The sequence below is a fragment of the Cherax quadricarinatus genome, chromosome 46, assembly GCF_038502225.1.
Source record: "Cherax quadricarinatus isolate ZL_2023a chromosome 46, ASM3850222v1, whole genome shotgun sequence".
Classification (NCBI taxonomy): Eukaryota; Metazoa; Arthropoda; class Malacostraca; order Decapoda; family Parastacidae; genus Cherax; species Cherax quadricarinatus.
In genome coordinates this window covers 19,068,791-19,091,227 of record NC_091337.1, presented here as the reverse complement: position 1 = coordinate 19,091,227, position 22,437 = coordinate 19,068,791, and the positions used below count along the sequence as shown (strand labels likewise).

General features: G+C 41.0%; 1 protein-coding gene across 7 annotated transcripts in view; it reads right to left on the bottom strand.

Annotated features, from left to right (window-relative positions):
• The window catches only part of Dus1 (Dihydrouridine synthase 1), a 154,507-nt gene that overhangs the window by 84,545 nt on the left and 47,525 nt on the right, over positions 1–22,437 (bottom strand). For 3 of the 7 annotated variants that reach the window (XM_070094589.1, XM_070094591.1, XM_070094593.1), the window contains one exon: positions 9,669–9,710. The exons of the other annotated variants lie outside the window; for them this stretch is intronic. In XM_070094589.1, the coding sequence (XP_069950690.1) occupies positions 9,669–9,710 (42 nt within the window). The remainder of the gene's footprint in view (positions 1–9,668; positions 9,711–22,437) is intronic. 7 annotated transcript variants of the gene reach the window in all.

The window sequence follows — 22,437 nt, the reverse complement described above, 5'->3', positions numbered from 1 at the left end:
CCTATTTTTGGCTAATTCCATTGTTCCAGTTGACCAAACTCATAGCTATTTGTTTAGAACTCAATTTTTTCTATCGCTTGAGTACAAGAAACTGCCCATTTACCAATCTCAACTACCCAATAATGTGGTCAGAAATTTGCAATTTGGCCAATTTCATGAAAATTAAAAAATGTGACAATTTCAAAATAAGGTCCAGAATGAACAATGCAGACATTCCTAGCTCTAAAATAACATTTTCTTTATTCATCAGTCATGTCTCCAGGCCCCTCTGATATTACTCTTGCTTTCTATTTTGAATTTTTATTCAAACAAAAAATAGAAGATTTACTGTTATGCAGACTACTGCAATATTGTAATAATTGTACAAATAATGTCAACCCATTCATGACTGCATATTAGAATGGCTACTTGGACATTTATTGGACAATGACATCATTTGTTTACTTTTGAACATCAGTAAAAATCAAACATTTCCCCTACTTTGAGCTCCATTTCAAGGTTCTTTTTATAGTAAAACCAATCAAAATCACCTCTATTTCTATAATATGTTTTCCAAGAAAACGAGAATACAACCATAAATACTATATGAAAATAGACCACAAAGTTGGCATTTTAATTAAAAAAAATGGTCGGAGTTTTTTTTTCTCATTATGCACTACGTGCTCCAGGATTTGTTTTATATGGTGTACACTGACCACACAGACCCATTCTCTCACATGTGGGCCTACCAGCTTTCTCCTGCTTGATTTGAAGCCGCTAGAGTTTATGAGTATACTATATACGTCAAACACGGTACCTTGTAAGACGTATATATACGGCCGAAACAATCAAAGGGTTAAGCATGTGATTTTCATGTAGTGGGAAACCACCAGTTAGAGTGCCGGTTACTAGTTCAGGTACTGGCCTGTCTCCCTCAAAGTCATGTGACCCAACCTGACATCAGCTTACCACTCAATGGTATAGGCAGTAGGTTCACACACTCACTCCGGAGTAGTACTCTGCCTTGTACTCTCACACCTAGTCTGATCTGTGATTTCTAGAGTTCTCTATTCATATACAGATCCCTTGCATGGGATTATTGATGAAACTTCCTGTATGGATAATTTGAATTTAATGTCTCGTTGAAGACATTGATAAGGGTTACGTTAGCAAGTATCAGTTACTTCATATCATATATTGATTGCCTAACTCTACTACTGGGAATTATGTCTTCCCAGTAAACGCTTGTGTCGTAACAATAGCTGTGTATATATAATTGTACCCTTTATGTTTAAAGGAAAAAGATAAGTAATTTTATTGCTCTATATTAAGATTATGGTTCATAGAGATATGAGGATCCTATCCAAGTTTTATTGTTATTAAAGACATGGATTTCACTTGTGAGTTTTGGTCATCCTACAGAAAGTAAGAAGGTTAACAAAGAAAGTCTTTGGTTAAAAAGGCTATATTTGCTGCATTAAAACCTTGTTGCTATTGGAGTTCTCCCCGAGACAAAGAGCCAACATCGCAACTGATACCCCATCAAGGATCAGTGTGGCCTAATGTTAAACGCTCCATACGCAACAAATGGGGGCCTGTCCAGGAGTCTGATCTATATTCCACCCAATAAATGGATGCCCTGCATCCAGGAGTCTGACCCAAGAAAAAGGATCGATGCAGTATATTACCACAACAAATGGAAGTTCCTTCTTTCTGGTTAAAATGGATGACCTAAAAAAGTTAGAGTATGGCAATCTGTATAGAGAAATCTTTAGAACGGGAAGTTGCTGACTTGAGTATTAATACTGACTCCCAGCATGATGACTACTGATGTTTGGCTCTTACTTACCACTCACCCAGAAGACAAGCAACCACGGGGTATAAGGAACTATGTTGAGTATAGACTTTGTCTCTACCTTCTCTTCCCCATTGCTATTGGTATTGGCGACACCATTACTGGGCAGAGTGAAAGGATTGATTTTGGCAGGTTTTTGGTAAGTGCCTCCCTATACGTTTGGAGCATCAACGATTGGCTTGATTGTCTCCTTGGGTGTCAGTGCTGCCAAGAGCATCCACACGATGGGAGCTAGCATGATTGGTGCTGCTGTCTGTGCCCCTCATAAAAACCAAGACCCTTTATTTACAGTCATTTTCTGTTAGTCACTGCTGCTCTGGGACAAAGCATATAATTCTAGTTGCTACACTGAAAGGCAAGTTAAAGCGATGACATTTAGGAACAGAGCCTACTCTGGTTCCTTGATGTTCGCTGCAGGTTGACATGAGCTTTATCAATTTGTTCTGCGGCCTTGTTGGCATTGTTGGTTCAGCTACGGCTCTAGCTGATGCTGCTGGTGCCTCTTTGTGCGATTTCTGTAAACAGAAATCTTTGTAGTGCTATTGGTCTCACTGGTCTTATTATTGACATTTTGGAGACATCAAAGACTAAGATGAGAAACAAAACTTGTATTTTTCAAGCTTTAATGGAAACAAAAAGTGTGTGGTGTGAGATTGTGTTATCACCTCTGGCCCTCTGTAATGAGTGTTGAGTGGAGATGAGGCAAAACTGTAAAGGGTACTCTTGGAGAGAGAACTCACGGATGATGCTACAGTCACGGGTGACATGCTACAGTCACGGGTGACATGCTACAGTCACTGGTGACACCACATAAAATTCTTCACAGGAATTTGCCTAAGGGAATAGTAAAGGAGTTGTCAAACTACTGTCACTTGAAGAGACATTAACAGTGCTTTTGACAGGATGTCCAAGTCGGGGAAGTCACTGTCTGAGTCGGACTTGTCAGAAGCACTCATGGCAAACAACATGTGCTTTCTCATGTTGTTTTCCTCATGTGTGAGCCAGCGGTTGTCTTCCTGTCTCTGTTACTGTCTGAGTCGTTGCTCCAGCAACTTGTGTTGTGACTCAGCTGCGAGGAGGCATAGAGGAACGGCTCATTTGAACCCCAAGATATTCCTGCATCTTTTCTTCTGAGTATCTTGCTCAGAACTTCCTTCATCGCCTGGAATAAAGGTCATTTTGAAGGTACACATGTCCAGCAGAGGGACATATGAGAGAAGACGCGATGGACAGTTCGGAGGGAAAGACAGAAACTCTCCATATCCTCTTTAAGATGTCGCTGTTCTTGATGCCTGGAAAAGGTTTCACTCCCAGCATTAGTATTTCATGTGTGCTTCCTGACATACTAGCCTCTGTCTTACAAGCTAATCCCTGAGCAAGAGCCTGCATATGCCTTCTGAGACACTAGCTTCTGTTTAATAAGCTAGTCCCTGAGCAGAAGTCAGCATACACTTCTGACATACTAGCCTCTGTCATATAAGCTAGTCCCTGAGCAGGAGTCAGCATACACTTCTGACATACTAGTAAACTGGCAAGCCTCTGAGCAGAACCTGATTGACTGTTCTATCATGTATGGTCATTATGGGGATAATGGTGGAACTGACACCGAAAATGCATACCCCTATGAAGCTGAGGATGACAAATACAGTGGACCCCCGCATAGCGAACTTAATCCGTGCAAGAGGGCTGGCTGTTATGCGAAATGTTCGCTATGCGAATGAATTTTCCCCATAAGAAATAATGGAAATAAAATTAATCCGTGCAAGACACCCAAAAGTATGAAAAAAAAAATTTTTTACCACAAAAAAATGTTAATTTTAGTACACACAAACTGAAAAAGGCATGCACAATTACATGACACTTACTTTTATTGAAGATCTGGTGATGATTGATGGGATGGGAGGAGGGGAGAGAGAGTGTTAGTGTTTAGAAGGGGAATCCCCTTCCATTAGGACTTGAGGTAGCAAGTCCTTTTCTGGGGTTACTTCCCTTCTTCTTTTAATGCCACTAGGACCAGCTTCAGAGTCACTGGACTTCTTTCGCACAACATATCTGTCCATAGTGGCCTGTACCTCTCGTTCCTTTAAGATTTGTCTAAAGTGGTTCACAACAGTGTCATTGTAACAGTCACCAGCACGGCTTGCAATAGCTGTGTGAGGGTGATTTTCATCAAAAAAGGTTTGCACTTCAAGCCATTTTGCACACATTTCCTTAATCTTTGAAGTAGGCAATTCCTTCAATTTCTCTCTCCCCTCCTTTGAACCAGTTTCCCCAGGTCTGGCCTCTTGCTCTTGAAGTTGATCTATCAGCTCATCAGTGGTTAGTTCTTCATTGTCCTCCTCCACCAACTCTTCCACATCCTCCCCACTAACCTCCAACCCCAAGGACTTCCCCAATTCCACAATTGATTCCTCAACTGGCATAATCATCTCAGGGTTAGCCTCAAACCCTTCAAAATCCCTTTTGTCTACACATTCTGGCCACAGTTTCTTCCAAGCAGAGTTCAAGGTTCTCTTAGTCACTCCCTCCCAAGCCTTACCTATAAGGTTTACACAATTGAGGATATTAAAGTGATCCTTCTAAAACTCTTTTAGAGTCAATCGAGTGTCTGTGGTCACTTCAAAGCACTTTTGAAACAGAGCTTTTGTGTACAGTTTCTTGAAGTTGGAAATGACCTGCTGGTCCATGGGCTGCAGGAGAGGAGTGGTATTAGGAGGCAAAAACTTCACCTTAATGAAGCTCATGTCCCCATAAAGTCGCTCTGCCACGTCTGTAGGATGACCAGGGGCATTGTCTAACACCAGGAGGCACTTAAGTTCTAATTTCTTTTCAGTTAGGTAATCTTTCACATTGGGGGCAAATGCATGGTGTAACCAGTTATAGAAAAATTCCCTAGTGACCCATGCCTTACTGTTTGCCCTCCACAGCACACACAAATTATCCTTGAGGACATTCTTTTGCCTGAACGCTCTGGGAGTTTCAGAGTGATACACTAATAAAGGCTTAACTTTGCAATCACCACTAGCATTGGCACACATCAACAAAGTAAGCCTGTCTTTCATAGGCTTATGTCCTGGGAGTGCCTTTTCCTCCTGAGTAATGTAGGTCCTGCTTGGCATTTTCTTCCAGAACAGGCCTGTTTCATCACAATTAAACACTTGTTCAGGTTTCAGTCCTTCAGTTTCTATGTACTCCTTGAATTCCTGCACATATTTTTCAGCCGCTTTGTGGTCCGAACTGGCAGCCTCACCATGCCGTATCACACTATGGATGCCACTACGCTTCTTAAATCTCTCAAACCAACCTTTGCTGGCCTTAAATTCACTCACATCATCACTAGTTGCAGGCATTTTTTTAATTAAATCGTCATGCAACTTCCTAGCCTTTTCACATATGATCGCTTGAGAGACGCTATCTCCTGCTAGATGTTTTTCATTTATCCACACCAATAAGAGTCTCTCAACATCTTCCATCACTTGCAATCTTTGTTTCGAAAACACAGTTAAACCTTTGGCAACAACAGCTTCCTTGATTGCCGTTTTCTTGCCCACAATAGAAGAGATGGTTGATTTTGGTTTCTTGTACAACCTGACCAGGTCGGTGATACGTACTCCACTTTCATACTTATCAATGATCTCTTTCTTTATTTCAATAGGAATCCTAACCCTTATTGCTGTAGGGTTGGAACTAGAAGCTTTCTTGGGGCCCATGGTCACTTATTTTCCAGAAACACCACCGAAAACACTGTAATAATACGAAATATTCCGAGTGTATGCTTGAATGTTACCGCGGAGGCTGGCTGGTAAACAATGGCACAGGCGGCACATGTGAGGCTGGCTGAGGGCGCACATTGGACGCGTCTCGGACGAAGGCCGCTGAGCGGGTTTTTGTCCACTATGCGGGGCAAAATTTTAGCGAACAAAGCGTCCGCTATGCGGATTGTCCGCTATGCAAGGCGTCCGCTATGCGGGGGTCCACTGTATTAGTATAACCCATGCAAGTTTGGTGCTGAAGACACTGGCTTTGTTGATTCACGAGAGTACACCAACATGTCCCTGGCAGTATGTTTCTGGGAACAAACTATTGGCTTCCCAAGTAGAGAGTTGGAAGGCGAAGAGAATTAGTATTCAGGTTGAGGACGTCTTAGTTGTTCTAAAGGTTTTGATGGTGACCAGCACCGTAGAGTCGTCCCGTGAGTGATAAACCTCACTGTGAGTATCACTGAAGAAGACCCCCTCTGATGATTTCCTTGATGTCCATACTTGAGCACTGCAGCTCGTAATTTTCAGACGCTGGAGTAGAGTAGTCGTCCTTATAATTGACAATTTCGGCATATTTGTCAGAGGGGGTATTGTTCTAAAGGTCTTGATGGTGACCAGCACTGTCGAGTCATCCCACGAGTTATACACCTCACTGTGAGTATCACTGAAGAAGACCCCCTCTGATGATTTCTCTGATGTCCATACTTGAGCGTTGCAGCATGTAATTTTCAGACGCCGGAGTAGTCACCCTCATAATTGACAATTTTGGCATATTCTTCAGAGGTGCTGCCACCACCTCTCTTGGCATCTCTTCCAGTTTTGGAGCTGTGTTGTGAGCTCCTGCTGCTGGACCCACTCACCTTAGTGTTCCAGAGGGAAGTGCAAGTGCGGCTGTTTTGTCGACTAGACAATATATCTGAGGTTGGTAAGGGACTCTGAATGGGCAACGCTCAGGGCTTCTGCCATTCCTGCTGCACTGAGCTGGATGACAGCTTTGTGGTAGATAGCATGAATGTTTAGTTCAACTTAGTATGCAGAGTTATACCACTTAAGGTATACAGTGGAACCTTAAATTTCGAACTTAATCCATTCCAGGAGCTAGTTCTAAACTCAAAAAGTTTGAAAGGCGAAGCAATATTTCCCATAAGAAATAATGGAAAGACAATTAACCTGTTCCAAAAACCCAAAAGTATTCACAAAAAAATACATTTTATAGATAGTATTACATTATAGTTTTACATACACACAATAAATATAGTGTATAATTATTAATAAAAGTAAAAGTAGGCCTTAGACAAGGATGTGTGATGTCACCGTGGTTGTTTAATATATTTATAGATGAGGTTGTAAGAGAAGTAAATGCGAGGGTCTTGGCAAGAGGCGTGGAGTTAAAAGATAAAGAATCACACATAAAGTGGGAGTTGTCACAGTTGCTCTTTGCTGATGACACTGTGCTCTTGGGAGATTCTGAAGAGAAGTTGCAGAGATTGGTGGATGCATTTGGTAGGGTGTGCAAAAGAAGAAAATTAAAAGTGAATACAGGAAAGAGTAAGGTTATGAGGATAACAAAAAGATTAGGTGATGAAAGATTGGACATCAGATTGGAGGGAGAGAGTATGGAGGAGGTGAATGTATTCAGATATTTGGGAGTGGACGTGTCAGCGGATGGGTCCATGAAAGATGAGGTGAATCATAGAATTGATGAGGGGAAGACGGTGAGTGGTGCACTTAGGAGTCTGTGGAGACAAAGAACTTTGTCCTTGGAGGCAAAGAGGGGAATGTATGAGAGTAGTTTTACCAACGCTCTTATATGGGTGTGAAGCATGGGTGATGAATGTTGCAGCGAGGAGAAGGCTGGAGGGCAATGTGTGGTGTGAATACAATGCAGAGAATTCGTAGTTTGGAAGTTAGGAGGAGGTGCGGGATTACCAAAACTGTTGTCTAGAGGGCTGAGGAAGGGTTGTTGAGGTGGTTCGGACATGTAGAGAGAATGGAGCGAAACAGAGTGACTTCAAGAGTGTATCAGTCTGTAGTGGAAGGAAGGCGGGGTAGGGGTCGGCCTAGGAAAGGTTGGAGGAAGGGGGTAAAGGAGGTTTTGTGTGCGAGGGGCTTGGACTTCCAGCAGGCATGCGTGAGCATGTTTGATAGGAGTGAATGGAGATAAATGGTTTTTAATATTTGACGTGCTGTTGGAGTGTGAGCAAAGTAACATTTATGAAGGGGTTCAGGGAAACCGGCAGGCCGGACTTGAGTCCTGGAGATGGGAAGTACAGTGCCTGCACTCTAAAGGAGGGGTGTTAATGTTGCAGATTAAAAACTGTAATGTATAGCACCCTTCTGGCAAGACAGTGATGGAGTGAATGAGGTAAAAGTTTTTCTTTTTCGGGCCACCCTGCCTTGGTGAGAATCGGCCAGTGTGATAATAAAAAAAAATAATAAAATAAAAATAATTATTAATAAATTTAAATAAACATATAAAATAACATTTTTACTTACCTTTATTGAAGATTGGTGATGACATCTGGAAGATAGGGAGGGAGGGAGGGAGGGAGGGAGGGAGGGAGTTGGGGTTAATGTTTGGAAGGGGAATCCCCCTCCATAAGGACTTTAGGTATCAAAGCCCTCTCTAGGGTTACTTCCCTTCTCTGTCTTTTAATGCCACTAGAGCCAGCTTGAGAGTCACTGGACCCCTGTCTCACAAAATAACTGTTCACAGTCCTCTGTTTCTGGCACCTCTTTAACATTTCCCTAAAATGGGACATGGTTCTGTCACTGAACTTGTTGCAAAGATGGCTTGTTTCAGCTTGCTCAGGGGTGGTACTTCTCCACAAACATTTGGACATCATTCACTGTATCATGCTTTAAACTGAGTTTTTATGTAGTCTTTATTTTGTTTAATTCTGGTAATTAATTGACATGGTTGCACTTGTGTTTAATACAGTTATTTTCAATAACAAAAAAAAAAAAGTAGATCAAAGTTTTTTTACACGTTTTCAAATGTAAAAAAAAAAAAAGATCTACTTTTTTTACATACTTTCAAATGTTGAAAAAATGCAGATCTACGTTTGGACAGTTTAAAGGTTAAAGAACTATTTAAAAATGAGACTTAAATAAACTAACCTGTGAAAATGGTAAGTTATTTATAAAATTAATTTTTCATCTGACTTAGAGTTGTCCTATTCTAAATATTATGCAAACTTAGGTGATTACCAATACATTGTCATGAAAATGCAATGAGTAACCAGTGTGGCTTTGCTGCTGCTGCCTCATACCCTCTTGTGTAGAGAAACTAATGTTCAAGCATTTACTTGCACTCCATATGTATTTGAAGTTGTCCACAAGTATGTAGGTTTCTGAAGGTATATTCATGTTAAAAAGATAAGTGACTATTGAATAGAATAGCAATTATTAATCTAATTTTCTATCTCTTTTTTGTTCACTTACACTCACCCAAAGGACTGTAATCATACAATTCCTAATATAGCTATTGCCAATTAAATCTTAAGTTAATCTTAATTTGCTAAGATACTCCTCCAGTATGGCTTTAATAGAAACAATGTACATGTATCATGCCAAGACAAATCGAATCCCATTATTAAATCTGCCATTTGTACTAATATTAAATGATCTGACTACCTAACTATTTTAAACCTAATTACAGTGGTACCCCGAGTTTTAAACTTAATCCATTCCAGGAGCTAGTTCTAAAGTCGAAATGTTCAAAATTCAAAGCAGTATTTCCCATAAGAAATAATGTAAATCCAATTAATTCGCTCCTGCTGTCTATCATAATTCATCTAATATGACATAATAAACAATATAAATATCATAAAAACCTGATATACACTAAAAAATGAATAAAATATGTATGTCATTATGTTTGTGGTGGCGGAGGAGGACGCAGTCGTGGGCATTGCTGCTCCAACTATGAAAATGTCTTCCCATTCTTTCCTCCTTCAGACGTGTTAGCATAAGAGAAAGCGGAGTTTGTAGCGCTAACTTCATTAGATCACTTCTTTCATAAGAAAACTATAACGTAGAAATGAAATAGTGTACGTACACCATTTACATACCTTGCAGACGACAGGCTTTAAACTCCACAACTTGCACCTGTGCTGGCATGCAGGAACACATTAAAATCATTAAGAGTGTGTTATTAGTCATGAAGATGCCATATTAATAATAATAACACAATAATAATCACTCTGAGGCACATTAAATGTCATATAAAATGTTAATATAGACATTTTGCTTAATCCATCTATGATATTTTTTCAAAATTATATAAAAAAACATGCTACGTAACATATAAACACATAAATTAACATAAATATGAGATGTTTTTCCAGTCGGTTTGACGAAGTGAACAAAAACCAATTGTTGTTGTTGATACCAGGCTGGTAACAACAACAACTGATTTGTTTACAAAACTCGCAAACATGGGGGTTACATCCCTACCACACGTTGATACCTACCTACCTTACTATTCACCTTGCACCCTATATTAAGAACATTAACCCTTTGACTGTCGCAGGCCCCTTTCTGAAACTCATTCTATTCGCAAAATATTCGAAAAAAAAAATTGTTTTTTCTTACCAAAATGTTAGGATTATTTTGCTGAGTGTTTTAAGCCAAAAAGAAATTTTTTGGCCATCAGTACTTACCAAGATATAGAGATGCAAAGTTGGCAAAAAATAAGCGGCATATGGCAAAAGCGGCAAATGCCGCCCACCCGGTATTGTTTTATTTACTCCAATTCGAAGGTTTCTTGTATTTTCCAATATTTTTCTTTTCTAAGTAACTTATGTGGCCTGTGAGACCAAAGTAAGGTGCACTGTTCAAATATACACTCATCATTTACAACACAATAACTGAACAAACATTATCACTATTAGATTGTGTATAAAACTTGTTTACACAAACAAACAATACAAAACATTGTTTATTACTATTGTTCTATAATATATAAACATATGTACAGTCACTGAACACTTTCCTAGAACTGCTGCAGCTGCAGAGTGGTACTAGACACTCCTCACACATAAAACGAGTGTCTCTGCGTGTTTGTGGGTGTTTTATGGTATGTCCACATACAAAACACCTCTTCTGAGCACTTTTCTTGAAAGCAGTAGGAGGCAGTTGTATGGGGTAGTGATCACCAGGCCTCAAACAAGATGGCATGTGTTGGTAATTTTGTGGGCGCTGGTCTATTGCAGGTGTTGCTACTTGGTACTTGACGATTATTTGTCTGATGACTGAGAAACAAAATTCACCATATTTTGGTATGTTGTTGGTCCTCAACTTGTATATGTTATAAGCACTTAGCATGGGAATATCAAAAAGATGGAAAAAAAGTTTCATATACCACTTATAACTCTTGCGTACACAATCAACAAACCCAACCTGCATGTCACATTTGTCCACTAAGCACATATTGAGGTTGTAGTCCATGACACCTGCAGGTTTTAGAATGGGTTCATTGGTCTCTCTATTGTGCCTGCCAGTGTGTGTTATTTCTTTTCGGTGAACTGACGTCAACAATGTGACATCACGTTTGTCATGCCACCAAAATGCCATTATGTCATTGGCAGCAAAGGCCTGCACCTCACCTCTGCGAGTGCCAGCGTTGAACCTTGGCATATGCTTACGATTGCCACGCACTGTGCCACACACGTCTGTCATGTTCACTCGCAAGAAGTCACTGAGTATGGGACTTGTGTACCAGTTATCAGTATATAATATATGCCCCTTACCAAGATATGGTTCCATCATTGTTCGAACCACATCGCCAGAGATACTCAATAACTTCCTGGTATCTCAATGTATTACTGCCAGTGTACACAATGATATCCAAAATGAGACCACTTTTGCAATCACACAGTACAAATAACTTTATACCAAAGCATTTCCTCTTGCTTGGTATGTACTGCTGGAAAGAAAGTCTTCCTTTGAACAAAATCAAAGACTCATCAATAACAAGCTTCCTGAAGGGATAAAAATACATGCAACACTTTTGTTTCAGGTACATAAACACATTTCTGATCTTATATAACCTGTCGCTTCTGTCAGGCCTTGTTTTGTCTGAAAAGTGTAACATACGTAACAGTATCAAAAAACGATTTACTCCTATAATGTCACTAAAACCTGGGGTTGAAATCAGGCGTTCTGTTGACCAGTATGTGGTGACAGTGTGCTTATACACATGTGGCATAAGCATTATTGTGCCAAAGATCAGGTACATCTCTGCCACAGTTGTGTCTTTCCACTGGTGTAGCCGTGATCTTGGTGAAAGAATTGTATTTGCCATGGTGTACTCATAATGTGTTGGTTTCCCTGACAATAATGTCCATCAGGGGTTCATTGAAGAATAACTGAAAGCATTTCAGTTCAGTAGCATTGTCCCAAGTGTACACGATGGCCGTATTCCATTTTGTGTTTCATCAAAGTCATGGGGACTGGGAACAAACTCGTCACCTTGCTGCCAATCCCAGATGCGGTCTGCCGGTGGGTTCTAGATATTGAAACGTGGTTGTGGTTGTGCAGGTTGTGGTTGTTGTGGGAGTGTGGGATTGGGTGAGGCTGGTTGTAGTTATGCAGTCAGCAGCGTCGGTAGTAGCGTGGCCCGCTGTTGGTGCCACATGACTCATGCCACCATCACTATCACCACTACCACCACCTGCTGCCTCACTCACATCATTCATACCCATTGTAACAATATCGTCATCTTCATTATCAGGTCGTGGTGTAGGGCCACGGGATGTGCTCCGAGATTTACTCCTTCCCCTTGGAACAGCATATGACACACTACCAGACTGCATGCTATGTCATATATACTGCTGCTTCACTGGGGAATATTCACCCTCACTGTTGCAACTAGAACTGCTTTCAATAGCTTTGAAATCACTATAACTATCACTTTCACTGCTCACATCTGAGTCTTGTACATGGGCAAATAGTTTCCTCTTTTTTCCTGGTACAGGTGAACGTGAACGAGCCGGCCCAGCACCAGAGGTGGAAGGTTGTGGGTCATCTGGGTTTTCATCACGTTATCCTGGGCACTGTTTTCGGTCACACCCGCTTGAAAACCATGGAATTCACTTTCACTGACACTTCCATTGTTGTTAGAGCTATCACTTGGGAACAAAAGACTTCCAATCTGCTGAGGAGTAAGGCACTTCTTACCACGAGGCATGGTGAAAATGGACTACCAAGATGGCGTTCCCACAACGCACCACTGAGTCCCACATTTTTTTCACAGGATGCACACCCACCACTCAGGACCCATTCTCTCTCATGTAGGCCTACCAGCTTTCTCCCGCTTGATTTGAAGCCGCTAGAATTTATGTGTATAAATACGTCCGAAACAGTGGCGCATAAGATGTATATATACGACTGAAACAGTCAAAGGGTTAAGACTACAAATATTTTAAGGTAAGTAATGAGTGTACTGTATGTGCATTTTATCGCTCTAGGGCACTTTAAATGCCTAGTATATAATGTAATGTTCACTCGAGAAACAAGGTCAGACTGACTCACAATGCCCGCGTGCCTCCCCATGCAGGCGCGGGGCAGGCAGACAGGTCTGGTATGTGGTTCGAAACACATGGCATGTTCGATACTCGGGACAAAATTGGTGCAAAAAAAGTGGTTAAAACTCAAAGCATTCGATAGTCAATGTGTTCGAAACTCGGGGTTCCAATGTATGTATGTACTTAACTGAGAATATATCTAATTAAGTACATAATAATATGTTCAAATATACTGCTCAAATATGGCCTACATATATCAAAATGGTGTTATAATTAGTAGTAGTCTGCCCAAAGTGCCTAGGAATGATAGTGGCCAACTTTGTACATTTAAAATCTTATAACATTCAAAGTTTATTCTCTATAAGGATTACAATGCTGAGTTTACAGAATTTGTTTATTGTGTGGTTTACATGTAGTAAAATAATAATTACAGAGTGTACCACTAGAACACCTAGCATGGCTAGGCATTTCGGGCAGACTTAGATTAAATCTTAAGTTTAAAATATTACAAAATTATGAGGTAAGTTGGTATTATGGCTAAGTGACTAAATACTAGTTTATGAGTTTAGCAATGTGAATGCTTTTGTTTTGGCACTATACATAGTTTCAGTATTGGAGTATCACAGGCCAACTTATGACTAGTTAAGATTCATTAAACCACACATTGTAAGCTTTACAAGGGAATAAATATTTGTACTGTATTTGTATCTGTCAATGGCATTGTTTGGTGTGGGACAGGGAGGGCCACACGACAAACCCCACTTTCTCAAAGATTTTTTTTTTTAACAAGTCGGCTGCCTCCCACCGAGGCAGGGTGACCCAAAAAAGAAAGAAAATCCCCAAAAAGAAAATACTTTCATTATCATTCAACACATTCACCTTACTCACACATAATCGCTGTTCTTGCAGAGGTGCTCAGAACACAACAGCTTAGAAGCATATACCTATAAAGATACACAAAATATCCCTCCAAACTGCTAATATCCCAAACCCCTCCTTTAGAGTGCAGGCATTGTACTTCCCATTTCCAGGACTCAAGTCCAGCTATATAAAAATAACCAGTTTCCCTGAATCCCTTCACTAAATATTACCCTGCTCACACTCCAACAGATTGTCAGGCCCCAAATACCATTCGTCTCCATTCACTCCTATCTAACATGCTCACGCATGCTTGCTGGAATTCCAAGCCCCTCGCCCACAAAACCTCCTTTACCCCCTCCCACCAACCTTTTCAAGGACGATCCCCTACCCCGCATTCCTTCCCCTACAGATTTATACGCTCTCCATGTCGTTCTACTTTGATCCATTCTCTCTAAATGACCAAACCACCTCAACAACCCCTCTTCAGCCCTCTGACTAATACTTTTATTAACTCCACACCTTCTCCTAATTTCCACACTCCGAATTTTCTGCATAATATTTACACCACACATTGCTCTTAGACAGGACATCTCCACTGCCTCCAACCGCCTCCTCGCTGCTGCATTCACAACCCAAGCTTCACACCCATATAAGAGTGATGGTACTACTATACTTTCATACATTCCCTTCTTTGCCTCCATAGATAATGTTTTTTGTCTCCACATATACCTCAACGCACCACTCACCTTTTTTTCCTCATCAATTCTATTTTAACCTCATCATTCATAAATCCATCTGCCGACATGTCAACTCCCAAGTATCTGAAAACATTCACTTCTTCCATACTCCTCCTCCCCAATTTGATATCCAATTTTTCTTTATCTAAATCATTTGATACCCTCATCACCTTACTCTTTTCTATGTTCACCTTCAACTTTCTACCTTTACACACACTCCCAAACTCATCCACTAACCTTTGCAATTTTTCTTTAGAATCTCCCATGAGCACAGTATCATCAGTATCATCAATTCCCATTTTGCATTTGATTCCCAATAATTTAATCCCACCCCTCTCCCAACCACTTCTTTTACAATCCCATCTATAAATATATTAAACAACCATGGTGACATTATACATCCCTGTCTAAAACCTACTTTTACTGGGAAGTAGTCTCCCTCTCTTCTACACACCCTAACCTGAGCCTCACTATCCTCATAAAAACTCTTTACAGCATTTGGTAACTTACCACCTATTCCATATACTTGCAACATCTGCCACATTGCTCCCCTATCCACTCTATCATATGCCTTTTCTAAATCCATAAATGCAATAAAAACTTCCCTACCTTTATCTAAATACTGTTCACATATATGCTTCAATGTAAACACTTGATCTACACATCCCCTACCCACTCTGAAACCTTCTTGCTCATCCGCAATCCTACATTCTGTCTTACCTCTAATTCTTTCAATTATAACCCTACCGTACACTTTTCCTGGTATACTCAGTAAACTTATTCCTCTATAATTTTTACAATCTCTTTTGTCCCCCTTCCCTTTATATAAAGGGAGTATACATGCTCTCTGCCAATCCCTAGGTACCTTCCCCTCTTTCATACATTTATTAAACAAAAATACCAACCACTCCAACACTATATCCCCCCTGCTTTTAACATTTCTGTCATGATCCTGTCAGTTCCAGCTGTTTTACCCCCTTTCATTCTACGTAATGCCTCTCACACCTCCCCCACACTCACATCCGGTTCTTCTTCACTCCTAAAAGATGGTGTACCTCCCTGGCCAGTGCATGAAATTACCGCTTCCCTTTCTTCGTCGACATTTGAAGGTTCCTCAAAATATTCTCGCCATCTACCCAAAACCTCCATCTCCCCATCTACTAACTCCCCTACTCTGTTTTTAACTGACAAATCCATTCGTTCTCTAAGCTTTCTTAACTTGTTTAACTCACTCCAAAATTTTTTCTTATTTTCATTAAAATTTCTTGACAGTGCCTCTCCCACTCTATCATCTGCTCTCCTTTTATACTCTCACCACTCTCTTCACCCTTCTTTTACTCTTCATATACTCTACTCTTCTTATAACACTTCTGCTTTGTAAAAACCTCTCATAAGCTAACTTTTTCTCTTTTATCACACCCTTTACTTCATCATTCCACCAATCACTCCTCATTCCTCCTGCACCCACCCTCCTATAACCACAAACTTCTGCCCCACATTCTAATACTGCACTTTTAAAACTATTCCAACCCTCTTCAACCACTCCACTACTCATACTTGCACCAGCCCACCTTTCTGCCAATAGTTGCTTAACCCCTTCAGGGTCCACGGCCAAAATCTGAAGTGGTGCTCCAGTGTCCAAGAAATTTTGAAAAAAAAAAAATTATTATTTTTTCTTACAGAATTAAAGAGCATATTTTTGTGAAGGTAATAAGACAAAAAAAATTTTTTTGATCAGTACTTACCGAGATACAGTGCCAAGAAGTTTGTCAAAAATGATGTGGTGGCGGCAACATCGACAAATTCCACATAAGCGCATTACATTATTTAGCGGTTTTTTAAGTTTTTTCTTTTCTTTTCCAATTTTTTTCTATTCCTACTAACATTTGGGGCCTGAGAGACCAATACTGTATATAATGTATATATATAAACTCACTGTATTGAACACAATAACCGCTCTGGTGGCCTGGTGGCTAACGCTCTCGCTTCACACGGTGAGGGTCTGGGTTCGATTCCCAGCCAGAGTAGAAACATTGGACATGTTTCTTTCCACCTGTTGTCTATGTTCCCCATCAGTAAAATGGGTACCTGGGTGTTAGTCGACTGGTGTGGGTCGTATCCTGGGACACTGACCTAATTTGCCCGAAATGTACCGAAATGCGGAGCATAACAAGGGACTTTCTATATAGTAGTATGTCATTGTTGTCAGCTAGGACTGTATACCTTGTACATGTACTTGTAGTAAATAAAGATATTATTATCATATTATTGTTTACCACTGTTGTTTATTACAATAAACATGCACAAATCTTGTATAATACTAATGTTCTATCATATATTTACATATTTACAATCACTGGACATGGTTTTAGAACTGCTGGAGCTTGTGGAACTCCTTGAAACAAGGCACCATGCACAGAGGCACCTTACATTCCTCACACATAAACCGAGTGTCTTTGCGTCTTTGTTGCCGTCGTTTTGTTTGAGCACAGACGATGCATCTCTTCTGAGCAAATTTCTTCTGAGTTGAAGGAAGCTGTATTATGAAATGATCACCTTCCCTCCTCAAACGCTTGGGTATATCCTGAGTAATTCGAGGACCTTGTTGTACAGCAGGTGTTCTTACCTGGTACTTCATTATGAGTTGTCTGACAACAGACAAACAAAATTCACCATACAGTGGTCTGTTGCCAGTCTTTATTTGGTACATATTATATGCATTGAGCATAGAAATGTCCATGAGATGGAAGAAAAGTTTCATGTACCACTTGTAACTCTTACGAACACAGTCAACAAAACCAATCTGCATGTCACATTTGTCAACCAAGCGCATTAGTCACTCGATCAACTTTGCCACTGTCTGGCATTTCATTACGGTGAATGGTTGTCAACAATGTGACGTCTCGTTTGTCATGCCACCGTAATGCCATGATGTCACTGGCAGTAAACACCTGCACGTCATCACCACGAGCACCTGCGTTGAGCCTGGGCATATGTTTATGATTAGAACGCACTGTGCCACACACATCTGTCTTGTTCACTCGCATGAAATCACTGAGTAATGGGCTTGTGTACCAGTTATCGGTATATAATGTATGCCCCTTACCAAGATAAGGTGCCATCATGTTTCTCACTACGTCACCTGAGATACTCAATAACATCTTGGTATTTTTCAATGTTTTACTTCCTGTGTATACAACAATATCCAACACCAGGCCACTGTCACAGTCACAGAGTACAAACAGTTTTATACCAAAGCGTTTCCTCTTGCTCGGTATATACTGCTTGAATGACAGTCTACCTTTGAACAAAATCAAAGACTTGTCAATTACAAGATTCTTGAATGGATAAAAGTATATGCTGAACTTTTGTTTGAGATACATGAAAACATTTCTAATCTTGTATAACCTGTCACTTCTGTCAGGCCTGGTTTTGTCAGAGAAGTGCAACATACGTAAGAGTAAGATAAACCTGTTCACTGGTATGATTTCACTGAAGACCGGGGTAGAAATTAGCCGATCTGTGGACCAGTATGCTTTTATATTATGCTTATAGACATGAGGCATAAGCATTATTGATGCAAAAAGCAAATACATTTCTGCAACAGTCGTCTCTTTCTACCTGTGTAGTCCTGACTGTGGTGATATGATCGTATTTGCCATGGTGTACTCAAAATACTTATTACTTTCCCTGACAACAGTTTCCATCAATGGCTGGTCAAAGAATAATTCAAAGAATTCCAGTTCATTGGCCGTGGTTCCAAGGGGACAAGTAGGTAGAATTCCACTTTGAGAGTCATCAAAGTGGTGAGGCTTGAGAACAAAATTGGGATTTTGCTGCCAATCCCACATACGGTTTGCTGGTGGATACTGGACATCATAGGCTGGTTGTACGGGTGGTTGTGGTTGTGGTGGGTTGGTGGCTGACGCTCCGCTTTGTCCTTGAACTGATGAGTCAGCAGCGTGGGTCCCAGCGTGGGCTGGTGAGTCACGCATGGCAGTGCCACTACCATCACCACTACCACCATCCACTGATGCCTGTGGTCTATCCATGCCAAGTGTAGCCACATCATCCTCACTATCACTACCTAAAACTGGTGTAGGGCCACGGGATGTACTCCGGGATGTACTCCGTCCCCTGGGCACAGCATAGGGTACACTACCCGAGCGCATGCTGCGGCGAACATACCGACGCTTCACTGGTGAATATGATTCCTCACTATCACTACTCAAATGATCGTCGAGCGCAATAAAATCACAACCCACGTCACTATCATCATCATTACTGAAGTCAGAGGTCTGGCCACGCGGAAATATTAGTTTTCTCTTGCGTTGAGGAACAACCGACCGTGAGTCACGAGTGCCCACACCAGAGGTAGAAGGTTGAGGATCGTCAGGGTTTTCTGCACTATTATCGATATCCTGGTCATTCTTTTTGGTCACTAACTGATCAAAGCCATAGAATTCATCTTCATTTCCACTTCCATCAGTGTCAGAACTATCAGATAGGAAGAGGAGAGTCCCAATTTTCCGGGGAGTGAGAGCTGACTTGCGACGAGGCATGGTGAACAAGGGTAACTGAGCTGGCGTTCCCACAATGCTATGCGGGTGCCTAGATTTTCTGTTTATGGCGCACACCCACCACGCAGACCCGTTCTCTCACATGTAGGCCTATGAGCGCTTTCGTGCTAAATTTGACGGCGCTAGAATTTTGGCGTAGATCTACGGTTTGGACACTCAACGTGAAGCCGTAGATCTACGGGACGGACCCTGAAAGGGTTAAGTCTCACTCAAACTTCCTCATCCCTTAGTTTATACACTTTCACCTCCCTCTTGCTTGTTGTTGCCATTTTCCTCTTTTCCCATCTACCTCTTACTCTAACTGTAGCTACAACTAGATAATGATCCGATATATCAGTTGCCCCTCTATAAACGTGTACATCCTGGAGCCTACCCATCAACCTTTTATCCACCAATACATAATCTAACAAACTACTTTCATTACGTGCTATATTATACCTTGTATATTTATCTATCCTCTTCTTCATAAAATATGTATTACTTATTACCAAACCTCTTTCTACACACAGCTCAATTAAAGGCTCCCCATTTTCATTTACCCCTGGCACCCCAAATTTACCTACTACTCCCTCCAAAGCATTTTTGCCCACTTTAGCACTGAAATCCCCAACCACCATTACTCTCACACTAGGTTCAAAACTCCCCATGCATTCACTCAACATTTCCCAAAATCTCTCTCTCTCCTCTACACTTCTCTCTTCTCCAGGTGCATATACGCTTACTATAACCCACTTTTCACATCCAACCTTTATTTTACTCCACATAATCCTTGAATTAATACATTTTTAGTCACTCTTTTCCTGCCGTAACTTATCCTTCAACATTATTGCTGCTACTTCTTTAGCTCTAACTCTATTTAAAACCCCTGACCTAATCCCATTTATTCCTCTCCACTGAAACTCACCCACCCCCTTCAGCTTTGTTTCACTTAAAGCCAGGACATCCAGCTTCTTCTCATTCATAACATCCACAATCATCTCTTTCTAATAATTTGCACAACATCCATGCACATTCAGACTTCCCACTTTGACAATTTTCTTCTTATTCTTTTTAGTAATTATTACAGGGAAAGGGGTTACTAGCCCATTGTTCCCGGCATTTTAGTTGACTTTTACAACACGCATGGCTTACGGAGGTAAGATTCTTATTCCACTTCCCCATGGATATAAAAGGAAAAGTAATAAGACCAAGAACTATTAAGATAAAATCAAAGAAAACTCAGATGAGTGTGTATAAATAAACATGTACATGTATGTGTAGTGTGACTTAAGTGTAAGTAGAAGTTGCAAGACATACCTGTAATCTTGCATATTTATGAGACAGACAAAAGACACCAGCAATCCTACCATCATGTAAAACAATTACAGGCTTTCGTTTCACACTCACTTGGCAGGACGGTAGTACCCCCCTGGGTGGTTGCTGTCTACCAACCTACTACCTACAAGATATCATATATAAAGATATAAATATATAAAGATATCATATATAAAACTCTCCACCCTTCTGCCCAGTTTATGGAGGAGAAGACTGCAATCAGAAGTACAGTAATGTCTATAAGTCTGATTAAATATTAAGTGTGAAATCCTGCAGTACATACATATGTTTATAATCCATATGATGATACAACTATCATTAGTGATATACATACATGTATATGTATATGACCAAATGTTCATTGATTAAGCCATGATCTGGGAGAATCTAATGGGCTCTGAAACTAGACCTGCTCCCGCCAACAACTACAAACTGTCACACTGGGATGGCCCAATAGTGGAGAACACAGCCTCAACAATGCTTCAGAGTGTGTCTGGGAAGGATAAAGCCTGCCTCCTGGCAGTGAACCAGTGAGAGCTCCTTATGCAGGGGACTTTCTGTTGGCTGTTCCCACCCCAGCCTTGGCACACACTTTAACCCACAGACCATTTGCATTGGTATTGTCCTTCGATTTGCCACCCCTATTCTTGCCAAACACAGGTGTACTTGTGGTAGTGAAGCAGCAGACCGATTCTGGTACCATGGTCTTGCGTGCCATAAATCTGAGGGAAAGATTGCAAGACATGAGGAGGTTAATAACATTATCAAGAGGAGCCTCGCAACAGCCAGATGCCCAGCAGTAAGGGAGCCACCCCAACTATGAAAATCTGATGGCAGCCAAAAGCGTCCAGATGGTATCACCCTTCAAGCCTGGACGGACAGCAAGCAGGTGGTGTGGGACTACACATGTGCATCTACCTTGGCTGATACCTGTCTCCAATACACCAGGGAGGAATGAGGGGGCAGCTGCCAGCTTTAGGAAGTCCCAAACATCTAAAAAATATGGAGAACTTGCCCATCATTTATGTTTGTTCCCATAGGCTTGGAGACCGTTGGCTCGTGGGGGAAAGAGTGCATCTAAGTTCCTTAAGGAGCTAGGCAAAAGACTCAACAGGGTAACTAGGGATCCAGGGCTGCTAGTTTTCTATTCCAGCAATTCAACACTGCTGTTCAGAGGGGTAATGCCTGCTGTATCTTGGGCAAGTGCCCCAGCTCTGAGGAGCTGGATAAGATTTTCGCATTATAATCAATGACAAACGTGTAACAATATGTACTAGACATGTATCTCACACCTCATCTACTGTATATGCCATCTTTATACCAACAATTTATCTCTTAAATCTTTTGTATCATATTATGTAATAAAATATACCTATTGGTAAAGAAGAATGAAAAGATGGGGAAGTAGGGGAAGTGGAATATTCAAATGGCTTCAGGAAGAAATCCAAATATTCTTTCTCGAAGCCTTTTTATCCACTTCTTTGAGGCTATGGGTCCCACAATTTGCACACACACACACAGTCACACACTCGCACGGGAGCAACAGTTCATTTTCGCTCGTGAATCTTTAGTAGTTAGTGGCCAATCAAAGCCACTGCCAGGGTCGTCGAAAGTTGACAGTGTCAGTGAACAACCCAAGAAGTGATACACGATCTGTCAAAATCAGAAAAGGGAGGTGAAGGACACAGACACATGAAAACAATTTGAATCAGTGCCAAGAGAGAGAGAGAATGGCCTTAGGCCTAGCGTGGGTGTAGGTGGTATTGCCTCATCCCAATACAAAAATTCAAGCAGAATAAGTGTGACCCAAGCCAGGGAGAT